At 38.2% G+C, this 27253-nt stretch overlaps 1 protein-coding gene across 12 annotated transcripts in view; it reads left to right on the forward strand.

Moving 5' to 3' along the window:
- ABCB11 (ATP binding cassette subfamily B member 11) overlaps window positions 1-26458 on the forward strand; it is a 91944-nt gene extending 65486 nt beyond the window's left edge. For 6 of the 12 annotated variants that reach the window (XM_036320392.1, XM_036320391.1, XM_036320398.1 and 3 more), the window contains 9 exons: window positions 1842-1946; window positions 2034-2195; window positions 5836-6039; window positions 7743-7984; window positions 10556-10712; window positions 11838-12035; window positions 15157-15363; window positions 17422-17568; window positions 18688-19449. In XM_036320392.1, the coding sequence (XP_036176285.1) occupies window positions 1842-1946; window positions 2034-2195; window positions 5836-6039; window positions 7743-7984; window positions 10556-10712; window positions 11838-12035; window positions 15157-15363; window positions 17422-17568; window positions 18688-18888 (1623 nt within the window). In that variant the 3' untranslated portion in view covers window positions 18889-19449. Of the gene's footprint in view, window positions 1-1841; window positions 1947-2033; window positions 2196-5835; window positions 6040-7723; window positions 7985-8703; window positions 9345-10555; window positions 10713-11837; window positions 12036-15156; window positions 15364-17421; window positions 17569-18687; window positions 19450-21771; window positions 23330-26277 lie in introns of those variants that run through there. The other 6 variants (XM_036320395.1, XM_036320393.1, XM_036320394.1 and 3 more) reach the window with 6 other exon arrangements.
- The last annotated feature ends 795 nt before the right edge of the window (window positions 26459-27253 follow it).

Consider the following 27253-nt stretch of genomic DNA (forward strand, 5'->3'; position numbering starts at 1 on the left):
GAGTGGCACTGACGTATGCCCAAGCCACTAGTCTAAGAACAGAGGAACCTATTGATGGATAGCCCTTTAAGTTGCAAGAACAAAGAAAGTACAAAGAACTCATGGGGCAGAATGTTATTTTAAAAGGTTATGGATAGATAGATGATCATTTTTTGCTCTGGACACAAGCTACATGAACTTGCAAAAAAAAGATGTGATGTTTTGGCTTTAGTTTTCCATCTGGAAAATAAGAGTGAAACTGGATAATCTACAGCTCTATACTATAGTCTGTGAATATAATAGGTGACCTTAGGGAGGAATGGACATCGTGTCCTCACAATTTGGGTTTGCAGGGGATTTGTATAGTGCTTTAAAAAAGCAAACTGAAATATATCTTTAAAGTCCTGAATTTTAAAACTTTATAAAGTAAAAATGTGAGCTAGTCTATGCTGGGAGAATGACGGTGGTGACTCCTGAAACCACTTTTACTTGTATAAAGAACCATGAAGGCTCTAGAAACTTTCTGTCCTAGAAACAGTAAATCTCATTCATCTGGAACCCTTTTCCCACTTTGGAATTTATGATATTTAGAACTAGTTACTTTGGCCTGGCCGGCATGGTTCAGTGGTTGAGTGTCAACCTATAAACCAGGAGGTCACAGTTCAATTCCTGGTCAGATTTGATCCATGCAGGAGGCAGCCAACCAATGATTCTCTCTCATTATTGATGTTTCTATCCCTTTCCCCCTCTCCCTTCCTCTCTGAAATCAATAAAAAAATATATTTTTTAAAAGAATGGGTTATGTTGGCTTTACAAAAAAGGATCTGTTAATGGAGTAGTATACATTGTTTTCAGGATATTTATTTGGTATATAGCGGTAAATATTTATTGAATAACTGGTTGCCCTTGAGCAATAAATAAGGATTTTTTGTACAGCTCTATAAAGTATGCTTTTTTCTGAACTCTCCAGTTCCCTCATTTAGTCTGAATTAGGAAGGTGTTGTACCTAAAACCCCTTTCACTGTAGGGCAATGTCATTAGAATATGTGGTTCTCTTCATTTTCTTATTGCAACAGCTTAGTCCCCAGTCCATTACTTGAGCATATGTCTGTAAGTGCAGAATACAGGTACTTGTGAGTATAGTTTACTACTTACTATAGGCTAAGAAAACCCACTCACAATTTTCATAGTTTTTTGAAAGGAATGTTTTCAGCGTCTGGTGATTTAGAGCCAACAACCTCAGCCTCAGATGGATGGAAACTTTTTTCTCTCCTAAGCCAATTCCAGTCAATACCTTGATAGCTAGTTGCTTTTTTAATGATATATATATATATTCTAAAAAACTAATAACAGGCAATGTACCTGAGTGGGAACATCATCTTTATTGCATTTATTATTGAAGAAAGACAGAGGTCATAATACTTTGAGTTGTGTCCCAGATAACAGTCTCAGATTTTCAAGTAACCTACCTTCCTTCCTTCCTTCCTTCCTTCCTTCCTTCCTTCCTTCCTTCCTTCCTTCCTTTACTTTACCTAATTACATAAAAGATTTGAGGCATTTCATAACAGTTTTTCATCTATTTCAAAGGAAATCCAACACAATTGCCTACATCAGGTAAAGAAACAAGACAAAAATTCTGTCAATCATAACCATTGGTTTTCATTCTCCAGGCTTCCTTCCCCCACGGGGAATTAAAGTACACACACTCAAAGTTAACTTTGGTTTAATTACTGGTAAACATGAATCACTTTAATGTTTAAAGTGAAATAGTTTTTAACTCAATGCTTAAGAGAAATTTCTAAAAGAAATTTGATTTTTTTTGGTAATAATAAAGTTACTTTCTTGCTTACTGTCTTGCAAAGACTTTTTCACTTCCTGATAAAGAAGAACAAAGGTCACAGATCAATGGTGTGTGCCTGCTTTTTGTAGCAATGGGCTGTGTATCCCTTTGCACTCAATTTCTGCAGGTAAGGAATTTTATTTTAAAATAAGTGATTGAGCTATTTCCCTCTTTTCCCTGTTAACATATCACTAAAAACTCTTTTATGTTTTAGGGATACGCTTTTGCTAAATCTGGAGAACTCCTCACAAAAAGGCTACGTAAATTTGGTTTCAGAGCAATATTGGGGCAAGACATTGGCTGGTTTGATGACCTCCGAAATAGCCCTGGAGCACTGACAACAAGGCTTGCTACAGATGCTTCCCAAGTTCAAGGGGTAAGCTATGGACAGGGTGGGGGTGTAGAGGGTATGTGCTAGGGCTGTTGTACCTGGAGTACATTTTCTTTCTTTTGAGCCTTCAGACAATCACCTATGTATTTCCTATGAAATAGGACCTTGCAGGATTGGGATATCCCAGAGCCACATTTCCCTGCATTTCCAATGCTGAGAAACAGGCAGTGCCCAGAACTAATCTTATAGCATGAGTCAAAATATATCAGGGTTTTGGATTTCCTCTCAGGGTGGAGGCAAAGTGTGTGGGAAGAAGCCTCTTTAAGTAGTTTAGCACATCCTTCATTGTTCTTTGTTCTCAAAGTGTAATCATTGGCTTATACTGAAAGTATACTCATTTTGAAAGGTTTAATAAGCATGTCTTACTGCTTAGAGAAAGTCTGTACCAATTTCACTCTCATCATCCGAGTATTCTAGTGTCTCATTCACCTTACTCTTAAACTTGGGTTATGTAAATAAATCATACTCTTTTCCATTTTTGTATCCTTTAATCTGCAAGGGGCTCTTAAAGGTTATTCACTCTCGCTAGAATTCAGAGGGTAGTATCTAATCATCTCACAAAAATGTTATTTATCCTTTAAATAAAAGGTTTCTAAGAGTTTTTCTAATATTTTTTAAAAATGAGATTACTAACCCAGGTCAAATTTACTTTCATATTGGTGTAAGGTAGAAGTTTGTTTTTCCTTCAAAATGGATAGAAATATTTTTAAAATATTTAATATAAATTCTATTTTCCATTGATTTTAAATCCTCCTGCCCATTGTGAATATCAACCTCCCATGTACAATTAGAACTATATGGGGATTTTCTATTCTATTTCATTGGCCAATTTTATTTATTCTGTGCCTGACCCTTACTGTTTTAATTATTATAACTTTATTGTAAGTTTTTATTATCTGGTAAGGCAAATCTCTGCACAATGATGTTCTTCTTCAAAATGTTCTCTTTATCTTTTCCTGGACATTGATTATTCTAAGTGAACTTTCAAAACATCTTGACTTCTTTAATTGAATAAAATGTAAAAGGAAACAAAATAATATCCCAAAGAAAAATTGCACAGCTGGTTTTCAAATTCTCTATAATGCCTGATAGTTCTTTCCAATCAGAAATTCTTGTTTAAAAAATTGTGGTAAAATATACATAACATAAAATTTACCATTTTAGTCATTTCTAAGCATACAATTTTGTGGCATTAAGCACATTCTTTGTTTGCAACTATCCCCACTATTCATATCCAGAACTTTTTAATCAGCCCAATAGAAACTCCGGACCCATTAAACAATAACTTCCCAATGTTCTTCCACCCCCTGATAACCACATTCTACTCTGTCTCTATAAATTCTAAAAGCCTCATACAAGTGGAATCATACAAAATTTGTCTATTTGTAACTGGCCTCTTTTACTTAATGTCTTCATGGTTCCATATCGTGAAATGTGTCATACTTTTATTTCTTTTTTAAGAGTGAATAATATACCATTGCATATGTAGACCAACTTTTTGTCTGTTCCTCCATAGATAGGCACGTTGGTTACTGTGGATAATGATGCTATGAACATAGGTATGCAAATAAGAAATTCTTAATTTAGATTTATTCCTGTCTTCAAGGCAGTTAGTACCAACACATGGAAACTTTTTGACCACAGTGTTCATATTCTGTTTGGGTCTTGCATACAGTATGAAGATGCAGACTATTTTTTAATAGCACTGCCTTAGCACCCATGGTTGCCTAATAGCTTACTTTTGGTTGCCTTAAATAATACTAAAGTCTCTTCAATTTTGAAAAGCAGTCCTGTACTTGTACCCACCCACGTGTTTTTTTTACACAGAAGGCACCAACCTTTGGTCATATTTGCATAGCTGCAAGTGAAATGAAGACTTGGAACAATTGAATACTTTTGATTAATATAAGTAATCACCACAATTGCTCCAATCTCTACCTATATTGAGACCGAATCCATTTTGTCTCCCTGTGTTGGCTAAACATCTGTGTATTAAGTCAGCATGTAGTTTGTACCAATGAGCAGGCTAACTTTAGTGAGAATCAAAGTGGTGTCTTTTCATAGTCTTGTATGAATTCCAAAATGGTAATTATAGAGCAAGCATCAATCTTCACTGAATAATAAGTAATATTACCACAAGCCCAATGCATGAGTATTTTCAAGGAAGCCAAATGCATAAATACCTGAAAGACATGCAGCCCATGTTTAGGACTGAATTAATCTCACACTGCCTACTCTAGCTCTGACACCCGTGAAATGAGATCAGGCAACAGATCCCAAGAAGCTGTGAATAAAATAAATTTTTATTAATCTAGCCTTCAAATGCATTGGGAAGCCCATTATTTAAAATAACCTACTTTTTTAAACATAGAACTACCGTATGACCCAGTAATTCCATTCCTAGATATATATCCAAAAGAATTGAAAGCAGGGACACAAACAAATATTTGTCCACCAATATTCATAGCAGAATTATTTGTTATGTCCAAAAGGTGAAAACACCCAAGTGTTTATCAACAGATGAATGGATAAGCAAAGTGTGGTCTATACATACAATGGAATATTATTCAGCTTTAAAAGAAATGACCCAGCAATTCCACTTCGGGATATTTATTCAAAGAAAATGAAATTTGAAAAGATATACGCACCCTTTAATTGCAGCGTTATTTAAAATAACCAAGATATGAAAGCAACCTAAATGTCCATCAACAGATGATTAAAAATATATAATATATAACGAAACACTGCCAATTGCAGCAACATGGATGGACCTAGAAAGTACTGTGCTAAGTGAAATAAGTCAGACAAAGACAAATACCATATAATTTTACTTATACGTGGGATCTAAAAGACAAAACCAATGCATAAACGAAACAAAACATGAACAGACTCACAGATATAAGAAACAAACTAATGGTTGCCAGAGGAGAAGGAGATGGGGGAATGGGTGAAATAGGTGAAGGGAATTAAGAGGTAAAACTTTCAGTTATAAACTAAGTCATAGGGATGTAATGTGCAACATAGGGGATATAATAACTTCATATGGTGATAGATAGATGCTTACTAGATTTATCATGGTGATTCTTTTAAAGATATTTAAATGTTAAATCCCTATGTTGCAAATACTAATATACTATTGTATGTTAACTATACTTTGATTTAAAACCAGAAATAAAATTCTGATACATGCTACAACACAAATAGACCTAGAAAGCATTATGCTTAGTAAAATAAGATAGACACAGAAATATGTTATATAATTTCACTTATTCATGGTACCTAGAAAAGGCAAATTCATAAATACAGAAAATAGAATAGAGCTTATCAGGGGTTTGGGAGAGGTAGGAATGGGGACTATTATTTAATGGGCACAGAATTTTGTTGGGGATGATGAGAGGTTTGGGGTATAGATGATGGTGATAGTTACACAACAATGTGAATGTATTTAATGCCATTGAATTGTACACTTATGAATGGATAAAATAATAAACATGATGCTATTTTTATTTTTATCATAATAATTTTTTAAAAACAATCTTTTTGGAATAAAATAGCTTTGTCACGTGATGGTATTTGGTAAAAGAGACTCCATGTCTGAGCTTGCTTGATTGCTTTTGGTTTGCAGGCTGCTGGCTCTCAAATCGGGATGATGGTCAATTCCCTCACTAACATCACTGTGGCCATGATCATTGCCTTCTTCTGTAGCTGGAAGTTAAGCTTGGTCATAGTATGTTTCCTCCCTTTCCTGGCTTTATCGGGAGCCGTACAGACCAGAATGTTGACAGGATTTGCCTCTCAAGACAAGCAGGCTTTGGAGTCGGCGGGACAGGTAACCTTACGGACCCGGTTTTTAGACCGACTATGGCTGAATGGCTGTCACTGTTATAAGAATGGGTGTGTAGTACAAAGAGACTTAGGACACTGTTCACCTACAACTTTCATGGTTAGCAACTTCCCACTAGCCCTTTTCATATGTGCCTCTGCTCAAAGGCTGTGACAATCAAGTTCTGACACAGGGTTTGAGTAGGTGTGGACAGTTAGTGGGGCATATTCAATTTGGTTACATGTTCAATTTCCTCTCAGTATAGTTATTTTTCCCACATCCCAGTCTGGTGTATTCTCATTTGCAAGACCAGATAGTTCAGCTTTCTGTCTGTTCAGTTTTTTCATCTTAATGACTTCCCCAGGTCATGCAGCCCACTTGGAGAAGAGTTATCTTTTTAATGGCACAAACTTTTAATTTCACACTTTAATGCCTGCTAGATTTGTGGCAAATGTCTTTCCTAAACAGAACCATGAGGTACAACTTAGATTTCAAATACAATTAAGTTTTAGTTATGCACTTTTTAAAAAAATATGTTTTTATTGATTTTTAAAGAGAAAGGAAGGGAGAGGGATTGAGATAGAAACATCAATGAGAGAGAAACATCACTGATCAGCTGCCTCCTGCATGCCCCCCACCAGAGATTGGGCCTGCAACCTGGGCATGTGCTCTGACCAGAAATCAACTGTGAGCTCCTGGTTCCTGGGTGGATGCTCAACCACTGAGCAACATTGGCCAAGCTTAGTTATGCACTTTTAAAAGTATGTTCGAATTAATATCTGGTTATCAGGAGCAAATGAGGGAATGGCAGCATGGACATTTATTAAGTATAAAAATCATGCACATACACACCCTTACTCTTTAAGCAAATTTACTATAATCTAGGTTTTGCCTCTTTTAAAAGAGTGAATGTGAACACTGCCTAAGCAGGCAGAAGCCAAAAGGATTTCATATGCCAATGGTTGTGTCTTTGTTTAGGACAGGACCCTAATTCAGAAGCTGATTATTTACCCTGAGTATGGATTGAAACAAAGTCAGAGTATAAACCAAAAGATAAACTTTACACTTAATTTAACTTAAATAATATTTGGTCAGATTAACTTTTTAAGGAAATAGAAGCTATGTTAAATAACCTTTTGTCTCAGAAGACATCTAAAGATACCATTGTAGACATTTTTTAAATATATTTATTTTATTGATTTCAGAGAGGAAGGGAGAGAGAGAGAGATAGAAACATCAAGAATGAGAATCACCAATCAGTTGCCTCCTGCACTCCCCACACTGGGGATCGAGCCTGCAATCCAGACATGTGCCCTGACCGGGAATCAAACCATGACCTCCTGGTTCACAGGTCGATGCTCAACCACTGAGCCACGCCTGCCAGGCCCATTGTAGACATTTTAAATGAATTAACGATGAAGATAAAAAGCTTTCAAGGATTACCATGTGTATCTCCCATCTCCTCTCTTCCACAAGTGGAAGCAACACAGCCATGTTAGTATGAAGTAGAACTTGAGTTCAGCTGGCAGAATGTCTTGCATTCCTGTTGAGTTGATCTCCAACAACTTCGCTGTGTTCCCTGATGATCCTTTGTCTGCGATTTGTACCACATTCTGCCATTTGCACTATAGTCTAATTCATGTAGCAGCTGAAATGTCACGAAAGTAATTTTTGCTCTTTTATTCCTAAGACTCTTTTTCATCCTTCAGATTACAAGTGAAGCCCTCAGTAATATCCGCACTATTGCTGGAATTGGAAAGGAGAGGCAGTTTATTGAAGCATTTGAGAGAGAGCTGGTGAAGCCATTCAAGACAGCCATTCGAAAAGCAAATGTTTATGGATTCTGCTTTGGTTTTTCCCAATGCATTGTGTTTGTTGCTAATTCTGCTTCCTACAGATATGGAGGTTACTTAATCTACAACGAGGGGCTCCATTTCAGCTACGTGTTCAGGTGAGGACTATAGGCCAAGGTCATAAAAGATCAATATTCTGGGAAGAATAGCCTAGTTCTGTAAGTTAGCTTTTTGCTGCTTAAAAACCATCCCAAACTGGATGTCTTAAACAGCTGGGATTTATTATTTCTCAAGATTCTGTAGATTTTCAGGGTGGTTCTTCTGGACTGGGCCAACACAGTCAAGCTTCTGAGTGGGCTTCTGTCTCCACAGGGATGCTCTAGTAGGTGAGCTTGTTTTCTTCACATTATGTTATCAGAGTTCCAAGTGCACCAAAGAGAGCAAGTCCCAATGTGCAAGCACTTTTCAAGTCTGCATGCATCTTATTTTCTAACTAGAGGCCTGGTGCATGGGATTCGTGCACTGGTGGGGGCCTGGCCTGCAGGGATCAGCTGCTGTGGGAGCGCCATTCATCCCTGTCAGCCGAGTGGTGCTCCCACTGTGGAGTGCACTGACCACCAGGGGGCAGCTCCTGCATTGAGCATCTGCCCCCTGGTGGTCAGTGTGTGTCATAGTGACTGGTTGACTGGTCGTTCTGTTCATTCCGCCATTTGGTCGCTGGGCTTTTATTATATAGGATATCTCTTTGACCAAAGAAAGTCACACAATCAAGCCCATATTTAAAGACTAGAGAACTGTAGTCCACCTTTTGATGAAAGTATCTGATATGTTTCTCCTTTATTCTCAACCTACTATCACACACCACTTCTGACACCAGAGTCCCACAACTCAACTTCATTCTGGCACCATGTGCCTGGAGATAGCATCAGAGCCCACACATGAAGGACATGGTCCTACAAGGCCACCCACCTTACCACTCTCAGAACCCTCAGACCCTGTATCTTTCCCTGGAGGTGAAATGTGGTGGAAGAGACTGAAAGTTACACCCCTTTCCAAAAGTTATTTCACTAATATGATTGCTCTTCATATATGGGAAATTTCAAGGGCTTAGGTGCTCTGTGTCAGGAACTGGGCAAAGTTAAATGTTTCTCATTATAAATCACCATGTCACAGAGGAGTAAAAAAGTCATATTGCAAAGGAGTGCATACATAAAAATAGGATGAATGAACCATTTTCATAATCTACCAGACTGGCTAATGCTGAGAAAATCTAGAGGCCTGGAATGAGCAAATGAGTGAATGAGTGGATGAATAAGATGGTTCAGAGAACTACCTTATTTGAACTCTACTTCTTACCAAAAGGGCATGTTTCCAGCTGACTCCTTCTAGGTGAAGATGGAAAAAGGCAGTTCAGGAGAATCATGTTCCTTTCTTAAAGCTGGATCCTGCTCTGCTATGAGATTCGCTTTGAGTCCAGTTTCTCACATTTCCAGAGGAGAGAGCCTGAGGGTGTCAGGACACCAAGGGACATGTATATGGGTGTGCTGTGGAGGGTGGGAGGGCATAAGTGTGGTAGGGGGAAATGGTATGAGAAAGGCCTGGAAAGCATTAAGGAAAGTGGTCCTAATAGAAATCTGTCCTTTTGGGTTCATTCCCAAGTCATGAGTTCTGTCTTCTTGCCTTTGATATTCAACATAGAAGAATTTTTTTTTTCTCTTGCCCCATTACCCTGACCCCAACCAGGAAAGTCTCTTTTCTAAATTTTTGCTCATTTACTAACTTAAATCCTGAATCACAAACTGGTGATTTATTTAGTTTATATAAGATTTTTGAAGAGTTATTTATTAGCCAACATGTAAAAACTCAGAGACTCTTGAAAGCTCCTAATTTCTGGCTTCTCTTTAGATCACCTTCCACCACTTCCCATTTCATTCCAGTTGCTTCTCATTGCTTTAAACTTCGGACTGGCCTCCTGGAGATGTTTGGGTTTGCAAATCTGGCCTAAAACAGTTCCTGCTTATGAACTGAGCTATCAGACACATGAAGACACTGCCCCCTACCACTATGGAGGCAGGTCCTCTGTGCTTGGGACAACTTTTCAGGGTGCCCATTGTATCATAATGTATATAGTAACAGAGCTATCTCTTACCATGTTCATCTTCCATTTATTCATCCACTCATTCACTCATTTGCTCATTAATTACACACTATATGTTGAATATAGTTAGGAGCTGGGCCAAATAAAAGGATACAGGCAATTATATCTTTCTTTTACTGTCTGAAGCATGAATTATATGCATGCTTGGTACAGATTGATGCATTAATCACCATTCATTCTTTTATGCACTTATGATAGGTTCAAAAAATGTTAGCATTGTAAAAAAAGAAATTAACCCAATCTGGTGATTTTTATGCCCCCTTTATTTTTTTTTAAGAACTCTTTTTTCAAACACATTTAAAAAAAAAAAGAAGTTATTATAATTGAAGCAGGGTTGGGATGTCTGAGATTCTCTTGTTTAATCCTCCCCTCACCCTTTTCTCATAGTACACAATTTGAACACTGCTAATCTCTCCAACCCTAGCTCCCCAGACAAGTCTAAAGTGACCTGTCCAAGGTTGCTCAGTTCTTTGCTAACAGAACCAGGACTAGACCCCCAAACTCCTGCCTTTCAGGCCCTCACACCAAACACACCACATTCCTCTCTACATGGGTGTCTATCCGATTGCAGGGTGATCTCTTCAGTTGTACTGAGTGGGACAGCTCTTGGAAAAGCCTACTCTTACACCCCAAGTTATGCCAAAGCTAAGATATCAGCTGCACGCTTTTTTCAACTGCTGGACCGACGACCCCCAATCAATGTATACAGTGGTGCAGGTGTAAAATGGGTAAGTACTGAGATGGAGGTATGAGGGCAGTAGGGGAGGGCTGTGCTTATGTGCTTGTGAAGAACAGCTATTGGGGCTGATCATACACCACCCCCACATAGCTTCTAAATTCCTGCAGCACATGGGTTCATTCATATGCACTCAGAATGGACAGACAGATTTATAAATGTAAAGAAATGAAGTAAATTAGCATTAAAAATTATTTATAAAGCAGACATTTGAAGAAAACAACAAGATCCAGTGAATACTAAATTCTGGGTACTATAAAACAACTTAGTTCCAGAATAATGAAGCTACCCAAACACCATGTTTTCTGCTGATGTTCAGGGATGGAATGTAGAAAAACCAGTTTTTCTTGTCCAGTGATATTGTTGTAATTCATGTTTATCTGTGTTCAAGTTTTAGCTTATTATATGGGCGGCTAGAAAATTAATTTGATCTTAACAAAATATCTCTTCTCCTAATTTATAGTCTCCATAGGCAGTTTTTAATCTTCTCTGTTTGTTTTCAAATATCCTAAAATGTTCAGGAGAGCAAAACAAATCTAAACTTTTGTAAAGCTAAACTAAATTCAGAAATCTTTTTAAATTGATCAAATGACCTGTTTCTCTTTTAGTCCAATAAAAGTAACGTCTCTGTGTGGCCTATTACATATCTATCCATTTCTAGAATTCATAATTCAGATAGTGCAACTGAAGGTATTCACGTTTGCAGTACAGGGCTTAGGCATTTCAAGTGTAATGCTATTATTTGAAATCTTTGGGGGAACAGAGCTAGAGGGTTTGGACAATTCCTGGCTTCTATGATGTAATCCTATATTCTAGCTATTCTTTTCCATTTGACATTCTTCCAGAATGTCAAGTAATGGATGACAAGGAAATCCCTTAGGTTAGAATGGGAATAAGAGCTCACATATCTTTAATTTGAGAATAAAGGCTCAAACCTCCCTTTATTCTGCACCTGATGGAATAGGGAATTCATTAAATAGCTGTCTTTGTGCTTTGCACTTTGGCAGCATGGTGCTAAAGGTATCTTAAGCAGGGATTTAAAACTCAGGTTTAGTTGAATTTTCCATGTTCTAGATTCTAGTAGGTATATTTATAATTCCAATCTTCCCATCCACAGGATAACTTCCAGGGGCAGATTGACTTTGTTGACTGTAAATTTACATATCCCTCTCGACCTGATGTACAAGTTCTGAATGGGCTCTCAATATCGGTTAGTCCAGGGCAAACACTGGCATTTGTTGGAAGCAGTGGATGTGGCAAAAGCACCAGTGTCCAGCTGTTGGAGCGTTTCTATGATCCTGACCAAGGGAAGGTGGTAAGCAATGCAAAAGCTTTAGGGGATTTTGCTTTCTGCAGAATATCTCCCACCCCTGAAAGTGGTCTTCAAGATTGCGCCTTGCCAGACTCACTCTACAGCTCTAGCCTTGGCCTTTCCCCCATGTGGATAGTTTCCAGTACCGGTCATTTGCTGGTTGACCTGATTCTACCTCACAATTTCTAATATCAGATTCTTCCCAGTTCCAGATGGCCTGCTGACCAGTTAGGCAAGGGAAACCGGGCACACTGCAATGCTGGAGATGAGTGTATTTAGCAGAAGCATTCACTTACCCGTAAATGGAGCAGAAAGTGCAGACTAATCAGGAGACTAATGACTGGGAACGGAAAAAAGTGGGGGTGATAAGGGACACAGTGATAGATGAGCAAGAATGGGGATTTGAAGAAATCTGAGAAAATCCTGGTTTAAGAAGCTTCCGTCTAAATAATACAAGGAACTCAAATGGTAGTCATGCACCATAAAGGTTTGATGAGAATATTTGAAAAATTGGCAGATTTGCTTTGTTGTTTATTTTCCACAGTATTTCTTTTATTTTATTTTATTTTATTTCTTTCCAAAGACTATATGCAGAGGAGTATAAAATAAAATAAGAAAGATTTGTAATGAAAAACAAGTTTTTATTCTTGTTTTCTTTCTACCACTCCCCCATTTCTCTGCTCAAAGGCAACTATTTTGACCACTGATGTTTTCAGATCTTCCAATGATTACCTCAGTGCCTCTAAGTAATATGCTTCTGCTGCTGTTTTGTGATTTAACAAATTTAGATTTGAAGAGATAAAAATTTAGGTGGCCCTCACCACTCTTTCTCCTTTTACCCACCCCCTCACAATACTAGTATAGATATATAAAAGTTCCTCTATTTGTAAATTTAACTAATATAATTCTGTCTCCTTTTTTTACCACATATAGATAACATCTCTGGAATTCTTTCTTTCTAAGATGAGAATATTAGTAATTCTACCTTTATTTTCAGCTCTTCCTCCTTTAACCTGTCAAGTCCTATTAACTACACTTTTATAGGCTCAAGAATACAAAATGCTCACATTCTGTTTATAACATTTCTTACCTTTCATGTTTTCATTCTAGGCTGATTCTTAAAGTTGAAAATCAATGACCAACTTTTATTCTGATTATATAAATAAATAGTGTTTATCCCTTAGTCAAGTAGTGAGGTCTATTAGCATTACATTTTCTTTCTGGCTTTTCTGAAAGATTATTTTTCTGGTATTCTCTGCCTTTATAAGTCTTTATGTCCTTCCAGAGTTTCTATCCTGCTATCTATCCTGAGGGATCTGCTTCCTTCCCTCATTTCTGCCACTGCCTTGGCTAATTACAACCTGTACCTGCTGAATCATTTGCACCTTGAGTTTCCTGCAATATTTTCTTAGATTAGATCTATCATTTCCTAGTCCCTATATCATTCTCTTTCTTGCTCTTCACTCTAATTGGAGTATGTCCACAGTAGTTTTCTAAGATGTGATGCAGAGGCGAGGGTCTGGAAATGCTTTATTCTGCTCCACACTTGATTGACTGTTTCATCTTAATATTTTGAAAAAGGCCTTTTTTATTTCCCTGAATAGTTTAATCTTCAGTGCAATGAGCATAGATAACTTTATGAAGAGAAATGCTGAGAAAAACATGCATATTATGTATATTTCTCTGAATGTGCTCAGTGAATGTTCTGGTCCCAGGTAGAGAGCAATGTCCATGAGGAAATCAAAACGATTCCTTGCATTTCGTGGATTCAATATATTTTGTTATCATTGTAAAACATTTCCATAAACATTTTTAAGTAGAAAGAAATACCACCTTTTATGTAATTTTGAAAATCCTCTTTGCTCTTAGGGAAGCTACTGAATGCAAGCATTCAACCTTTTCAACATTTAATTGGCTACCTATGGTGTGCAGGACTGCACTGGGCCCTGTGGGAGATATTAAGGACCATGAAGCATGTCTCTATCTTCTAGGAGCTTACAATACTAGCACATGTGCAACAATGAGCAAACAGCTCCAGTATTTAATTAAGTATTAATTGTGCTTTGCAGACTATACAAACTATGGAAAATGAGTAGAGGAAAATGAGAGAGGGCTAATTGTTGAGGAATGCCTTATGTTCTTTCTAACAGTGTTTGCTTTTCTCATTGCTGAGATATTATCTACAATATAATATGCTCACACCATTTACCATAGTCTTTTTCTGAAATCAAAGGACCAAATACTTTACAGTAGTATGTTAGTACTTTTAAGTGAACCAGCTCAAATGGTAGATATTTGAGTTCCTATACTTAACTGTCTAACTAAAGAGTGAATTCCTTAAAAATATATATATTTTTTCTTTCTATAGCAGTCAAAAGACTGCTTAGCTTAGTGCCTCTGTGGTAGGGGATTCAATATATGTTTGTTGATTAAGTGAATAAATGTATCCCTTTCTTACTCAGGTCTATTATCTAGTTATGCAGAGACTGATGTCAGTAAGCTCATGGAAACAGGTTTGATTCTTATGTGGTCCAATTTTATAACCCATGGGGTCTCAAATTTGAGCAGTTCTACAAATCTGCGGAGGATGCCCTGCACCAAAGTATAAGGGGACCTTTAAAAAAAACTAGCCTGTGTGGCTCAGTGATTGAGCATTGACCTATGAACCAAGAGATCACTGGTTCAATTCCTGATCAGGGCATATGCCTGGGTTGTGGGCTCCATCCCAGTAGGAGGTATGCAGGAGGCAGCTAATCTATGATGTTTCTCTTTTATCAATGTTTCTACTCTCTATCCCTCTCCCTTCCTCTCTCTAAGAATCAAATAAGAACATTAAAAAAAAACAACTAAATACTGTCCTGAGTACTTTTCTCATTTGTACCACCTGTACAGCTAAACTTTGGGAAGCAAACAAACAAAACCATAGTCTGATTATAACTTTGACACCATTCTGATAGACCCCACCTCCAAGGGTCAAAGGCAACATAATTTATTTCTAAGAGTCCTGGGATTGTTGTCTCTTCAGCAAAGCAAATATCCTACGTAATATTAATTCTAGAATATAAACTTTCCTTGCTGCTGGAATTCTAAAACTTAATGCCCTGGTTGTTACCTCTGTTGGCAGATGATCGATGGGCATGATAGCAAAAGGGTGAATGTCCAGTTTCTCCGTTCCAACATTGGAATTGTTTCCCAAGAACCGGTGTTGTTTGCCTGTAGCATAACAGACAATATCAAGTATGGGGACAACACCAGAGACATCCCCATGGAAAAAGTCATAGAAGCTTCAAAGCAGGCTCAGCTGCATGACTTTGTCATGTCACTCCCAGAGGTGAGTACTGTGTCAGAGTGGTTCCCTAGGGGAGATGGTGACGGGGAGAGAGAGAATAACCAAAGAATATCATGATTTGGGCTCAAGGAGAAAGTCAAAGACAACACAATTTATTTCTCAGTGCCTGGGGTTCACCTCAGTCTTTTAAACAAAATAAATGTCCATCAACATACTTTTTACTTTAGGAAAGTATTCTATCGTCAGGTACAAAGGATGCTATAGTACATAAAGCAGTAGCACATTGGACATCAGCCTAGCATAGTGAAAAAAAGTCCTGAGATTTAAAGCAGACCGGTTTGAACCCAAGCTCTATCACTTACTAGCTGTGTAACGTTGGGACAATTACTTATCTTGCCTGAGACTCAGTCATCTGTAAAAAATAACATTAGAATGAAAGAATATACATAATAGCCACACAAAGAAAGCTGCTGCTATTATTATTGTCTTCATAATTTCATTACTTGGCAGCACAGACTGCAGCTGAAATGGTTTCCCAGGAACCAGGGCAGCTGGTGGGCTAAGGTGCGTCTGCCTGAGCATGTCACACTCTTCCAGAGCCAAGTGTGAGCTTAGCACAGTATCGACTCCGAAGTTTTTTCATCTACCAAGTCTCTCTTGGTGATTGATCACAAAGAAAATTAAGACGTGGAAACTGGATTTTAAGAGCCAAATATTGCATTAATTTTTTCCACTGCTTTCTCTTAAATACCACTTGGAAATTGCTTTTCTTTATAAGTGATTACATTTATAACTTTTGTGGTGGGCCTTTTTCTTCCTTCCTTCCCTCCTTCCTTCCCTCCCTCCCTCCCTCCCTCCTTTCTTTCTTTCTTTCTTTCTTTCTTTCTTTCTTCTTTCTTTTTTTCTTTCTTTCCACAAAGGCTTCTAAGTCTTGGGCTCCTGACCTCATTCTGTCTTGTAGCCTAATGTGGAAATGACTATTTGCTGTACCATGATTGAAAAGCAAAGCTTGTGTCCATTGAAAGATTCATTTATTCCACAAATCTTTGTTGAGCACCTACTCATTTTGTGGGAGACACTGGCTCAGAGTTAATTTATTGCCTCTTTCTCAGATAGACTTACCTATAATACCTTTCACTGAACACGTTTTCTCAGTGGTGAAAGTAGGACAAAGTAGGCTATTATGAGTCTCAGTTGGCTTGGTTGAGCATTTGTCAGGAGGCCAGGGAGGCAGAAGCAGACCTATTGTGGAAGGCAGGCAGAGTAATGGTCAAGGGCAAAAGTTCAGAAGCCAGACACACCTGGATTTAGAATTTATTGTCACTGCTATTTATTTGTCTATTTTTACAGAATTTTCTTAGCTGTGTGTGTCTTAGTTTTGTAATCTGTAAAATAGGGAGAAAATGATTTTTGTGATTATTAAATGATAATCTGACTAGAATAGTTATTTGGCACAGTACTTAATGCCTAGTAAATAGTCCATCAACATTAACTATTTTTATGTAGTCATGCCAGGAATCTAGCTAGGAATTTTCCTTCATAATTTCATCTAAAACTCACAATAAATATGTGAACTAGTTATTAACATCTGCATCTTTCAGATTGGTTTTTTCCTCAAAGAAATTTAAATAATGTTTTCATGATCACAGAGCTAGTAGCAGCAAAACGGAGATTCACATCTAGGCTTGTGTTCTAGAATGCTGCCTCCTCCACAGGGGCCTCGACTAGAAGATCTCTCACAGGCCCTTTTTCCTAGGGTTATTCTGTCTGAGATCTTCCACAGAGGAGTTTGGAAATCAGGGAATCTGGAAGCAGTGAGGAATCTCACACACGGAGAAAGAGATCAAAATACAAAACTAAGGAAATGCAGAGGAGGGTGTAAAAGGGCCCCTTGTTTCCCAGCGGAAAAGATCACAAACTCCGTGTTTGCCACAGATTTCTAAATGGATTTGACATCCAATGTAGAAGGACCCATTCACTATTGCCAATTTCAAAAAACAACAAATGGTTTCAGTTCCCAGAGGGATCATTGATGGGGGCTCCATACAGCATAGGAGCAATGGCTGCTACTGGTTTTCAAACTTATCATACTTTTTCCAGAAATATGAAACTAATGTTGGGTCCCAGGGGTCTCAACTCTCTCGGGGAGAGAAACAACGCATTGCTATTGCTCGGGCCATTGTGAGAGATCCTAAAATCTTGCTACTAGATGAAGCTACTTCTGCCTTAGACACAGAAAGTGAAAAGGTATGTACCGGTTTTCTGAAGTTTTAGATCATTATAAATGAGTCTTTTCCTGTAATATTTGTCCTTCTAAAATGGCACTATTTTCAATTTTCTGATTCATGTACAGTAGGAATTGCCAATACTCTGCAGTGAAGGACAATAATCTAGAGCAGTTATTTTCAACCTTTTTCATCTCATGGCACACATTAACTGCTAAAATTCTGTGACACACCAAAAATATACATATATTTTTGTTGATCTGATGAAAAAGAGATATAATGTTGATTTATTCACACTGGATAGCTATTGTTGTGTTGGGTGTTGTCATTTTTTTATTTGACAGTCTAAGGGGAAAGAGGTCAGTGCCCCCAATTAAATAGTCAGGTATTGCATGTTTAAAAAATTCATGCAGCTCAACGATTGAAAATTGCTGAACTGGAGAAAGTAATTTAAAATAGGGTTGCTTCAAATTAAAAAAAAATAGTTTAACTTTAAAATAAAAATTGTTTTTAAGATTCTCTAAGCTTGGTGACATTTTTTCAAAGGCAAAGAATTAGCTTTATTAAGTAAAGTAAAACAATCCAGGTCATTTGTTGGGCATTGCCATTTTTATAGTTCTAAAGTTCTGTGCAGAGCAGGTAGCAGCATACAACACCAAGTAGGAGGCGGTATCTGTTGTGCAGTTTGAATGAAAGGAGATGCACTTGAGCAAAAAAACACAATTATGAAATTTACTATTGGTTAACTCCTGGAAAACCAGGATTTCATTTTGGAGCCAGCTAAAATATCCTCGATGAAGAACAAAATCAGGAATGATCAATGACTTCTACCTTACCTTGCTTCCTTGGTTTCATTTTAGCAAACTAGACTATCAGGTATTTTGAAATTACGTCATGACCTCGTAGTTTGGTTCATGCTAGCTTCGTTGACATTTCTCCGCCTATGGACTGCAATTCAAACCATTGGTGCATTCTATTCAGCAGATATTTATTTCTTTTATGTCAAGCCTTTGGGTTTAACCCCTGACTATAGCCATGTTACTCAGGTGGAATTAAACAGAATTCTTGCAATGCTGGGTCAGGGAACAAGCATGTATCTTTGCATCATCTTTCTACCTTTTTTTTTTTTTTTTTTTTGCAGACGGTGCAGGTTGCCCTGGACAAAGCCAGAGAAGGACGGACCTGCATTGTCATTGCCCACCGTTTGTCCACCATCCAGAACTCGAATATCATTGCTGTCATGTCCCAGGGGACAGTGATTGAGAAGGGGACCCATAAAGAACTGATGGCCCAGAAAGGAGCCTATTACAAACTGGTCACTACAGGAGCCCCTATCAGTTGACCTGACTCTAGAATTTCACACACAGGTGATGCACCAAGTACAGAAGTGCCATGGGTTATTTTTTTTCTTTAAGAAGATATGATGATTATTTTACTTTCACACACATTGCCATACATTGGGATCCAAGCTACCTTCTCATGACCTTTGATAAAAATAGTTCTAAATGCCTATATATAGAAAAGTGAAATAAGGTAGGCCCAATGTGAGCGAAAAGCCAATGTCTAGCAGCTTTTTAGGCATCGCCTGGTGCTTACCCCATGCAGGAGCCAGCCCCCGTGCTCCATGGGAATCAGTGAGAAGTCTTGGAGTAAGTGAGAATTTGAATTCCTTAAGGGCAGAAGAGGGTTTTTTGTTTTTGTTTTTTGTGTTGTTGTGTGTGTGTTTTTTCATTTGAGCCCATAATTTGTTAGCCCCAAGACAATAAAAGTGGGAAATGTTCATTCTTCCCATTAAGATAGAGCAGTGCCTTTCAATGGAAATATAATGAGTCACTAATGCAAGCCACATATGTAATTTAAAAATTTCTAGTTACATTAAAGAAAGGAAAGCAAAAAAGTGAAATTAATGTTAATAATGTTTTTATTTAAGCTGATATATCCAATATATTATCACAACATGTAATACATATAAAAATTATTAATATTTTGTTATTTTATCATATTAAATTTCCAAACACTCATGTGTATTTACTCTTACTGCATATTTCAGTTCAGACTAGCCACATGTCAAGTTCCCAGTAGCAGCATGTGACTAGAGACTACTCTATCAGACAGACAGGGTTAGAGAATCCAGGTTCATGTATTTCCTGATCTGAGCCTCAGTTATTTCTTTATGATTCAAGTCCTGTAAAAACATGAGCCCAGCCCTAACTGGTTTGGCTCAATGGCTAGAGCATCAGTCGGCGGACTAAAGGGTCCCAGGTTCCACTCTGGTCAAGGGCACATGTCCCAGTTGCAGGCTCCATCCCCAATAGGGCCATGCAAGAGGCAGCCAATCAATGATTCTCTCTCATCATTGGTGTTTCTATCTCCCTCTCCCTCTCCCTTCCTCTATGAAATCAATAAAAAAAAAACTTTTTTAAAAATAAAAAATATATTTTTAAAATTCTTTACATCATTCATTTTATTTGCATCACCTATTGAATTGAGTTGCAAAAAGGGAAAGAACTAAGGTTTCTTAGTGTAACACAATATAACTTTAAAAATTGGCATATTATTAATTCCACCAAGGTCTTCTTTCCAAGATATGTTTAGTTCCAGTTAACTTATCAGAATAATTTATGATTTTTTTCCTATGAAGAATTCTTATGAATAGTTGGAGCAGCACATCTTCCTACTTATTTTGGGAAGAGACCCTCAGTCATTTAATGCTTCTCAAAACTATATGGAGGCAGATATCCATAAACCAGAAATGTGACTATGAAAAAAAAAGTAGAAGAGTTGGCCTCTAGATTTTTTTGTCTAGAAACTATTTTTCATGTATTTACTCTATGTCTATTCTACATGTGCTTTTAGGAAATTATTTCAATGAATAGACACTTTGAATTTAGTGGTACATTCATGCATGCAATGTTTGGAAATTAAACACTCACTGAAAAATGTAGATCCTGAAATGTTTTGATACTATGTCCTGAAAGAGAAAAATACATAGGATCATAATTAAATATGATTTGCCACATATTTATTCATGAATTAAATGTAAATGTCCTATCCTAAGAAAATATCAGGACATTATCATAAGGTTGGTTTAAGATCCCACCTCATATTTCCAACTGAGAGCTGGATTCTCCTACGCATGTAGATTCTCTCTGTAATCAGGTCACATAAGGCTGTTAGTGGAGATTAAAACTTTGCAAATTTTATTGCTGTTTTCTAACACATTTTGAGATTAATTTACATATGTGCGCCATTATAAAATAAGCATTATGTCCATTTGTATTTGTTTTAAATTTCTAGATCAAGTGAATAATCTTACCTGCTATGTAAGAGATGACAGATGAAAGTAACTTAACTGAGAAATGCAATTCCAATTTCTTTCACACTGTGTTCAATTAAATGCCCAATTAATTTAAACGGATGGATTGTAAATAAAGCAGTGCACATGATTATCATCTAATTGGCACTGGCCAGCATTATAATGTGTTCATTAGTGAGTTGTATGGTATCCTAAAGCTCATAATGAGTAATCAGGATACACATGATTGGCATATAGCTGTCTGGATGCAATTACTCAATGCAATAAATCAGCACTTGGACAAAATGTGCAGTAGATTAAGGAAGAAGAATACATAGCCAGCTGGTGAATTGGTAATTCTCTACTGTTTGTAATTCAGGTACAGCTTCTACTCTCAGATACAAAGAGATGAATGTGAGGACAACAGAATGGCTGGAGATAAAAAGGGAAATGTTCACTCAAGGTGACCCAGAACAGTGTTTACAATTATTAACAACTAGAGGCCCAGTGCACAAAATTCAAGCACAGGGGTGGGGTGTCCCTCAGCCCAGCCTGCACCCTCTGGCAATCCGGGACCCCTCGGGGGATGTCTGACTGCTGGTTTAGGACTGATCCCACAGGGATGGGGGCAGGGGCCGAGGCCAAGGTGGTTAGGGGCGATCAGGCAGGCAGGTTAGCACTATGTCAGGCATCATAGGTTAGCCCACTTGACACCCATATTACACCCCATTGCCTTTGTTTGCCTCGATTACAGAGGCTGGAAAGTAAAGTAGTCACCTTCCCAGACTTCCTTGCAGGGGAGGCCATATGATACTATTTTGGTCAATGAAATATAGACACAAGTCTCTATGGAGGCTGTCCCTTCTGGAATAAAGCCTGTGTCAAAAACAAAAACCAATTTTCCTTCTTTCTTCTTTCCTGAATGCATAGCAGCCGTGCTGTGGTCATTTGGACATGACTACGAATGGCAGAGAGGGTAGACAAATTGAGTCTGATTTTTGGACATCCTTGAGAAGCTGCTCCAGCCTGAGCTGCCTAACTCCAGCCATCCTACTACACAAGAAAAAGACACCTCTCACCTGCTAAGCCCTGAAGTCATTTTTTTTTTTGTAGTTGTTGTTGTTAATTTGGAATTAACATAATTAATAGATACAGTTAGATTTTTATAAATAAAAAATACTGAAAATGCAACATTGAAGTATTGATTTGTGTTATTAAATTACCTTAAAATATGACCTTTACACCTAGAGGTTTTCCAAAAATATTGACTGAAAGGAGGAATTAATCATAGTCTTTCTTTTCAAATGTCACTCATATGAAAAGAGATATAACTGGATGGAAATCCTCACAGCTCATTCTAGTTTTCCAAGAACATTTCATGTACCTTTCTTTACTATGCTTTAACTGAAGAGGTTTTTACTTAGGGACTTGGTGTTTTGTGATGATGCTTTCTCATCCTCTCATATGATAAAAAGTAAATTTTAAAAAAAGAGAATGAATCTGAAATAGGGTGGGTTAGAAGAGATGGGGAATAATGTTACCAGCTAACCTGTAGCTGGGTATAGTCTCAATTCAGTTCTTCCAAGCCCACAGGCCAGAGATAGCCCTGGTGTCCGCCCACAGTTGCAGCAGGGAAGCCTGGAACCCTGGGGGTCTCCTCAAGGGAAAGGCCTATATCAAAGTCACCCCTTGCATATCTAGCACCTAAATGATTTTAATAAGTGTTTGACAGAGGGTGGTAGGAAGGTTAGGGAGAAAAGAAAATCATGGACAGAAGGGGTCCTGTTTGAGCCTGAAAAGATCTTAGAAGCTACTTGGAACTGGATCTCTAATTGTCATTTAGCATGATCATCCTCAAAAATCTTGCCAACATATAATTTGATGTTAGACTTGTGGTGCATTCAAGAAAAACATAACAGCAACCATGAAATTTAAAAAGTAAAACTTATCTTTATGTGTTTGAGAGATCTGTAATTAGTCCACAACAAACGTACTAATAGGATATTTCAATTTTCTAGTTACTTCCCCCATACAGTGCAGTTTAGTTAAGCACCTCCAACTCCCCTCCCACCAAGCAAACTTCTTCTCATTCAGCCTGTTATAAATAACCCCTTAGTATCTCTTCCTGCAAGAACATCTTCCTCTTTAAGTTGTTAAGAAAGGGGAAATGGAGCCGATAATTTCATTATGGGATCTCTTTTGTAAAATAGGTGAGCAGAAAATCTATGAATATTCTCATGTCAATAATCTTGCTCTATAACATCAGCCACATTATTTCATGTTTCAATGCATCTCTTTACATAGCTATAAAATTCAAATTCTAATCAGAATAGGATGTTTTAAAGACTGAAAGGTATTATATAAATCTAAATCTAAAATTGTTTATTAAAAAGCAAATTACAAAATGAAGTACTGTTTAGGATTTACAGCCTTATTCATTGCATGTAAGTAAAAGGTAATATGCTCTGGCTCTTCTTTTTTTTTTTTAATCCTCACCCGAGGATATTTTTCCATTGATTTTTAGAGAGAGTGGAAGAGAAAGGGAACGACAGAGAGAAATATCAACTTGAGCAAAACACATCGATTGGTTGCCTCCTGCACACGTCCCAACCATGGCCAAGACCGGGGAGGAACCTGCAACCAAGGTACGTGCCTGTGACCAGAATCCGCAGGCTGACGCTCTATCCACTGAGCCATGCTGGCTAGGGCTGTTCTGGCTCTTCTTCCAATTTCATTAAAGAAGATCCTTAGAGCTGCAGAATGTCAGAGCTGGAATGAATCTTCCATTCTAAGTCCACTTGAAGGTCCTGATTTGAGAAATTATTCAGCTAAACTCACCAACATAAATGGCTTCCCAGCATCCCAGTAGTTAAATCCAGAGACAGACTAAAACCTAGGTCTGATAACTCCAGTCCACAATGCCTGCTGCAAAATCCACAGTCTTTTTTACATCTATCTGTCCTTGAACTTGCTAGCACCTGCCCCCTTGTATTATGACACCCTTTGGGATCCACATAGGGGTATGTGGCACCACCATCAACATTCCAATGCTAAAGGATAAGAAGCACAATAAAATCTCACAAACTCAGACAGAGGCATTTACTTTCCCTGTGTTAAGCCAATGCAATCCTATGTAATAAAAGGCTAATATGCAAATCGACCAAACTGAACGTCGGGTCACTATGATGCACACTGACCACCAGGAGGTAGACATTCAATGCAGGAGCTTCCCCCTGGTGGTCAGTGCACTCCCACAGGGGGGGCGCTGCTCAACCAGAAGCCGGGCTCATGGCTGGCAAGTGTCTCTTCCACCTCTGCGGCATCACTAAGCGTCAGTCGGACATCCCCTGAGGGCTGTGGGACATCCCTCGAGGGCTCCCGGATTGCGAGAGGCTCAGGCTGGGCTGAGGGAATCCCCCAAGTGCACAATTTTTGTGCACCAGGCTTCTAGTCTTTATATAGAAAGATAGCAGGGTCTTTACCATTTCTTTCACTCAAAACATTGTTAAAAGACAGAGTTTGGAATGATTCTGCAGAAAAAGAGGTCTCGAGGGTCAAATGCTTTGCACGAACAATTATGAAGCTTGAGGGCAAGGGTGCTGTCTGTGAAAGGCAGTGACGAGCGAATGCAACGTCCAGCTCTAGAAAACTCCTTCCGTTAATGGCAGAATGTGTGAACAAGGATGACAGGCTGCGTCCAGGAAAAAGTCAATTCTTTGAACAGAAATTAGAGTGTGACTGGCCCAATTGATGTGCAAGGGTGGGTGAGAGCTAGAGGAGGAAAGAAGCCTTAATTAGTTCTGGGTTTCTTTCCCAGACTCGCACAGGGCCTGCTCCTCCTGCAGGGCACACAGCAGGTCCTCCCAGGGAAGAGGTTTCTGCCTTCGCTTGGGCCAGCACTGGAAGTGGGCAAGATGCTACCAGAGCAAACGCTCCTCTTGGCAGTGCCTGATCTAAGCCACAAGCCCACTCACCAGGACCACAGCGGCTGCCCTGCCCTCATTACCTGCCCCTGCCCCTGCCCCTGCCCCTGCCCTGGCAGCTCCTTCAGAACATAGTGCTCTTTGGGAAACTGTCACAATTTTTTTTTTTAACTGAAGCAGATTCTGTTCAGAAACCACATGGCAAAATGTTAAAAGAAAAAGGATTCTAGGAAATTTTAAAATTTAAGACAGAAAATAATTAATCAGCTTGACGCTAACCTTTCTAACCTCAATCTTTGAATTTTCTCCCTCCTTGAGAACAATCACTTCTGTGCTGCCAAAGGAAATGAGATGTAATTTCTTCTAAGTCATTACTGTGATCTCCATCAAAGAGCAGCAAAGACAGTAATTAGTATTAGTATTCCACATCAAACCACCCTCAAATTGGACAAAATGTACATTTGTCCTTTGCCAAGCTGAAATGAAGCACTTCTAATTCTTAGAATTCTCCCACAAGTTGCCATCTTTTGGAAGAAGTTTTTGGAACTATTGATTCTTATAGACCTTTTCTGCTGTTAGCATTTTGTCTTTAAAGAAAAACAAAATAAAGTCTTTTTTAAAAATGAACCAGTCGTATCGTATTACTTTTAGTGTGAAATCACTATTGGAAAGCATTAAAGGTCAGGGGACAGGGAAAACATTAGGAACACTACCTTAGTTTCTTGGCAACACTCAGGTCCAGGTATTCATCCAGAAAGCTGTTTGCAATTTCCAGAGTGACTGGGACAGTCAGTCAATGAGGGTAAAATTCTCGGGTGCAACTGGACACTGGTAACTCTTTTTACAAACAGTTTCTGAATAGCCACAGCAGTTCTGGTGTCTGGCATGTAGGTCTGGCAGACCCAGACAAGCAGGGTAACTTGGCAGAGAGTCATCCAGCCACCCAGAACGTGGTCATAGATGTTGGTAAAACTTCACCCAGTTCTGTGGCCCTGTGAGGGTCTCCAGGACAGGGAGCAGAGAAGGGTAGCCAGCCTCCCTGCTTTGGGCAACAGAGCTAAGAGTCCCAGGAAACCAAGGCGGCTAGAGCTCACAGGACAGAGAAAGAGAGAAGGGAACTGCACAGAGAGAGAACCCCAGCTCTGTAGAGGGCCTCCATAAAAACACAGCAGAGCCTACTCTTAACTTTTTATAGTCACTTTAATCCTTCCAGCCCCAGAAATTGTTTAGTGTCAGTTACCCCACAACTTAAATTTTTCTTATGAATGTGTAAAGATCACAGTGGGATTTACCAATCACCACTACTATATTTTCAACTGAAAAATAGCATCTGTGGGCTAATTAAGAGATTCCTGTGCTGAGGTAAGCATCCGTTGTCCATGTTCTGCCAACAAATCAATTTTTTTCATATAAAATAAAGCAGTTAATACTGATTCATGTTGTCTCACAGGAATGTAGTATAAGTGACAATATTTTTAAAAAGACTTATTATTATTATTTTTTTTTTTTTTAGGAAAAAGCACTGTGGGACTTGATTTGTGCTATCCATTTCAATAGCTACTAAACACACATGACTATTTAAGTTTAAGTTAAAGTAAGTAAAATTTTAAAATGTATTTCCTCAATTGCATTTGCTGTATTTCAAGAGCTCAATAGCTACATGTAGTTATAGACTACCATTTTGGACAGCACAGAATACTTCCATCAATATAAAAGTCCAGTTAAACTATATAGTTTTAATATACCCAAGAAATCAATCACATTTAAGGCAGGAGTGGGGTGGAGGGGGTCAATGGGAGGAAAATGGGGGACATCTATAATACTTTCAACAATAAAGATAAATTAAAAAAAATAAAACCTAGTTTTTTTGAATTCATCTTATACCAAGGTTTTTATATGTATTAATTTGATCTTGGATTTATTTATAGATTTTGAATAAATAAAAACATTTAGAGATACAACTTTGAGTTTCAAGGGCATCTTATAATAAATTTTTAATTGCCCATCTGTTATACTGAAATAGTTCCAAAGAAGGTACCAATTTAACCTTCTGAGACAGATGTCCTATTCCTATGTTGTCAACGGAAAGGGATCCAACACTCTTCTTGATAGCTAGTTTCAGCAAAAATAAACTCCTTTGCATTTCTTTGCAAATACATGTTTGATTGGACAGTTTCTCAACTCACTTGTCTAGATTTTCTTCTATCCTGAAAGCTCATTTTTCTCCTGAATATGTAGGTGTGCGGACATTTTGAATACATGGATATAGTAACAGCATGTCAAATGAACCCAAATCCCCTTACTTTAGGCAAATGAATTGGAAGAAGAGTCTTTTCCATTCCTATTAAAAGCAGATCTTTTCTCCAAAGCTGTGAAAAGCTATTCCTCTTGCTGCCTATGTAGTTTGAACTGCAAAAGCCATTTGTCACCATATGGATCCCTCCAGGAGATGTCAACTAGAGTAAAGAGGGAAACCTCACCACATGGAG

This window comes from Myotis myotis, unplaced genomic scaffold (genome assembly GCF_014108235.1).
Source record: "Myotis myotis isolate mMyoMyo1 unplaced genomic scaffold, mMyoMyo1.p scaffold_m19_p_8, whole genome shotgun sequence".
Lineage (NCBI taxonomy): Eukaryota > Metazoa > Chordata > Mammalia > Chiroptera > Vespertilionidae > Myotis > Myotis myotis.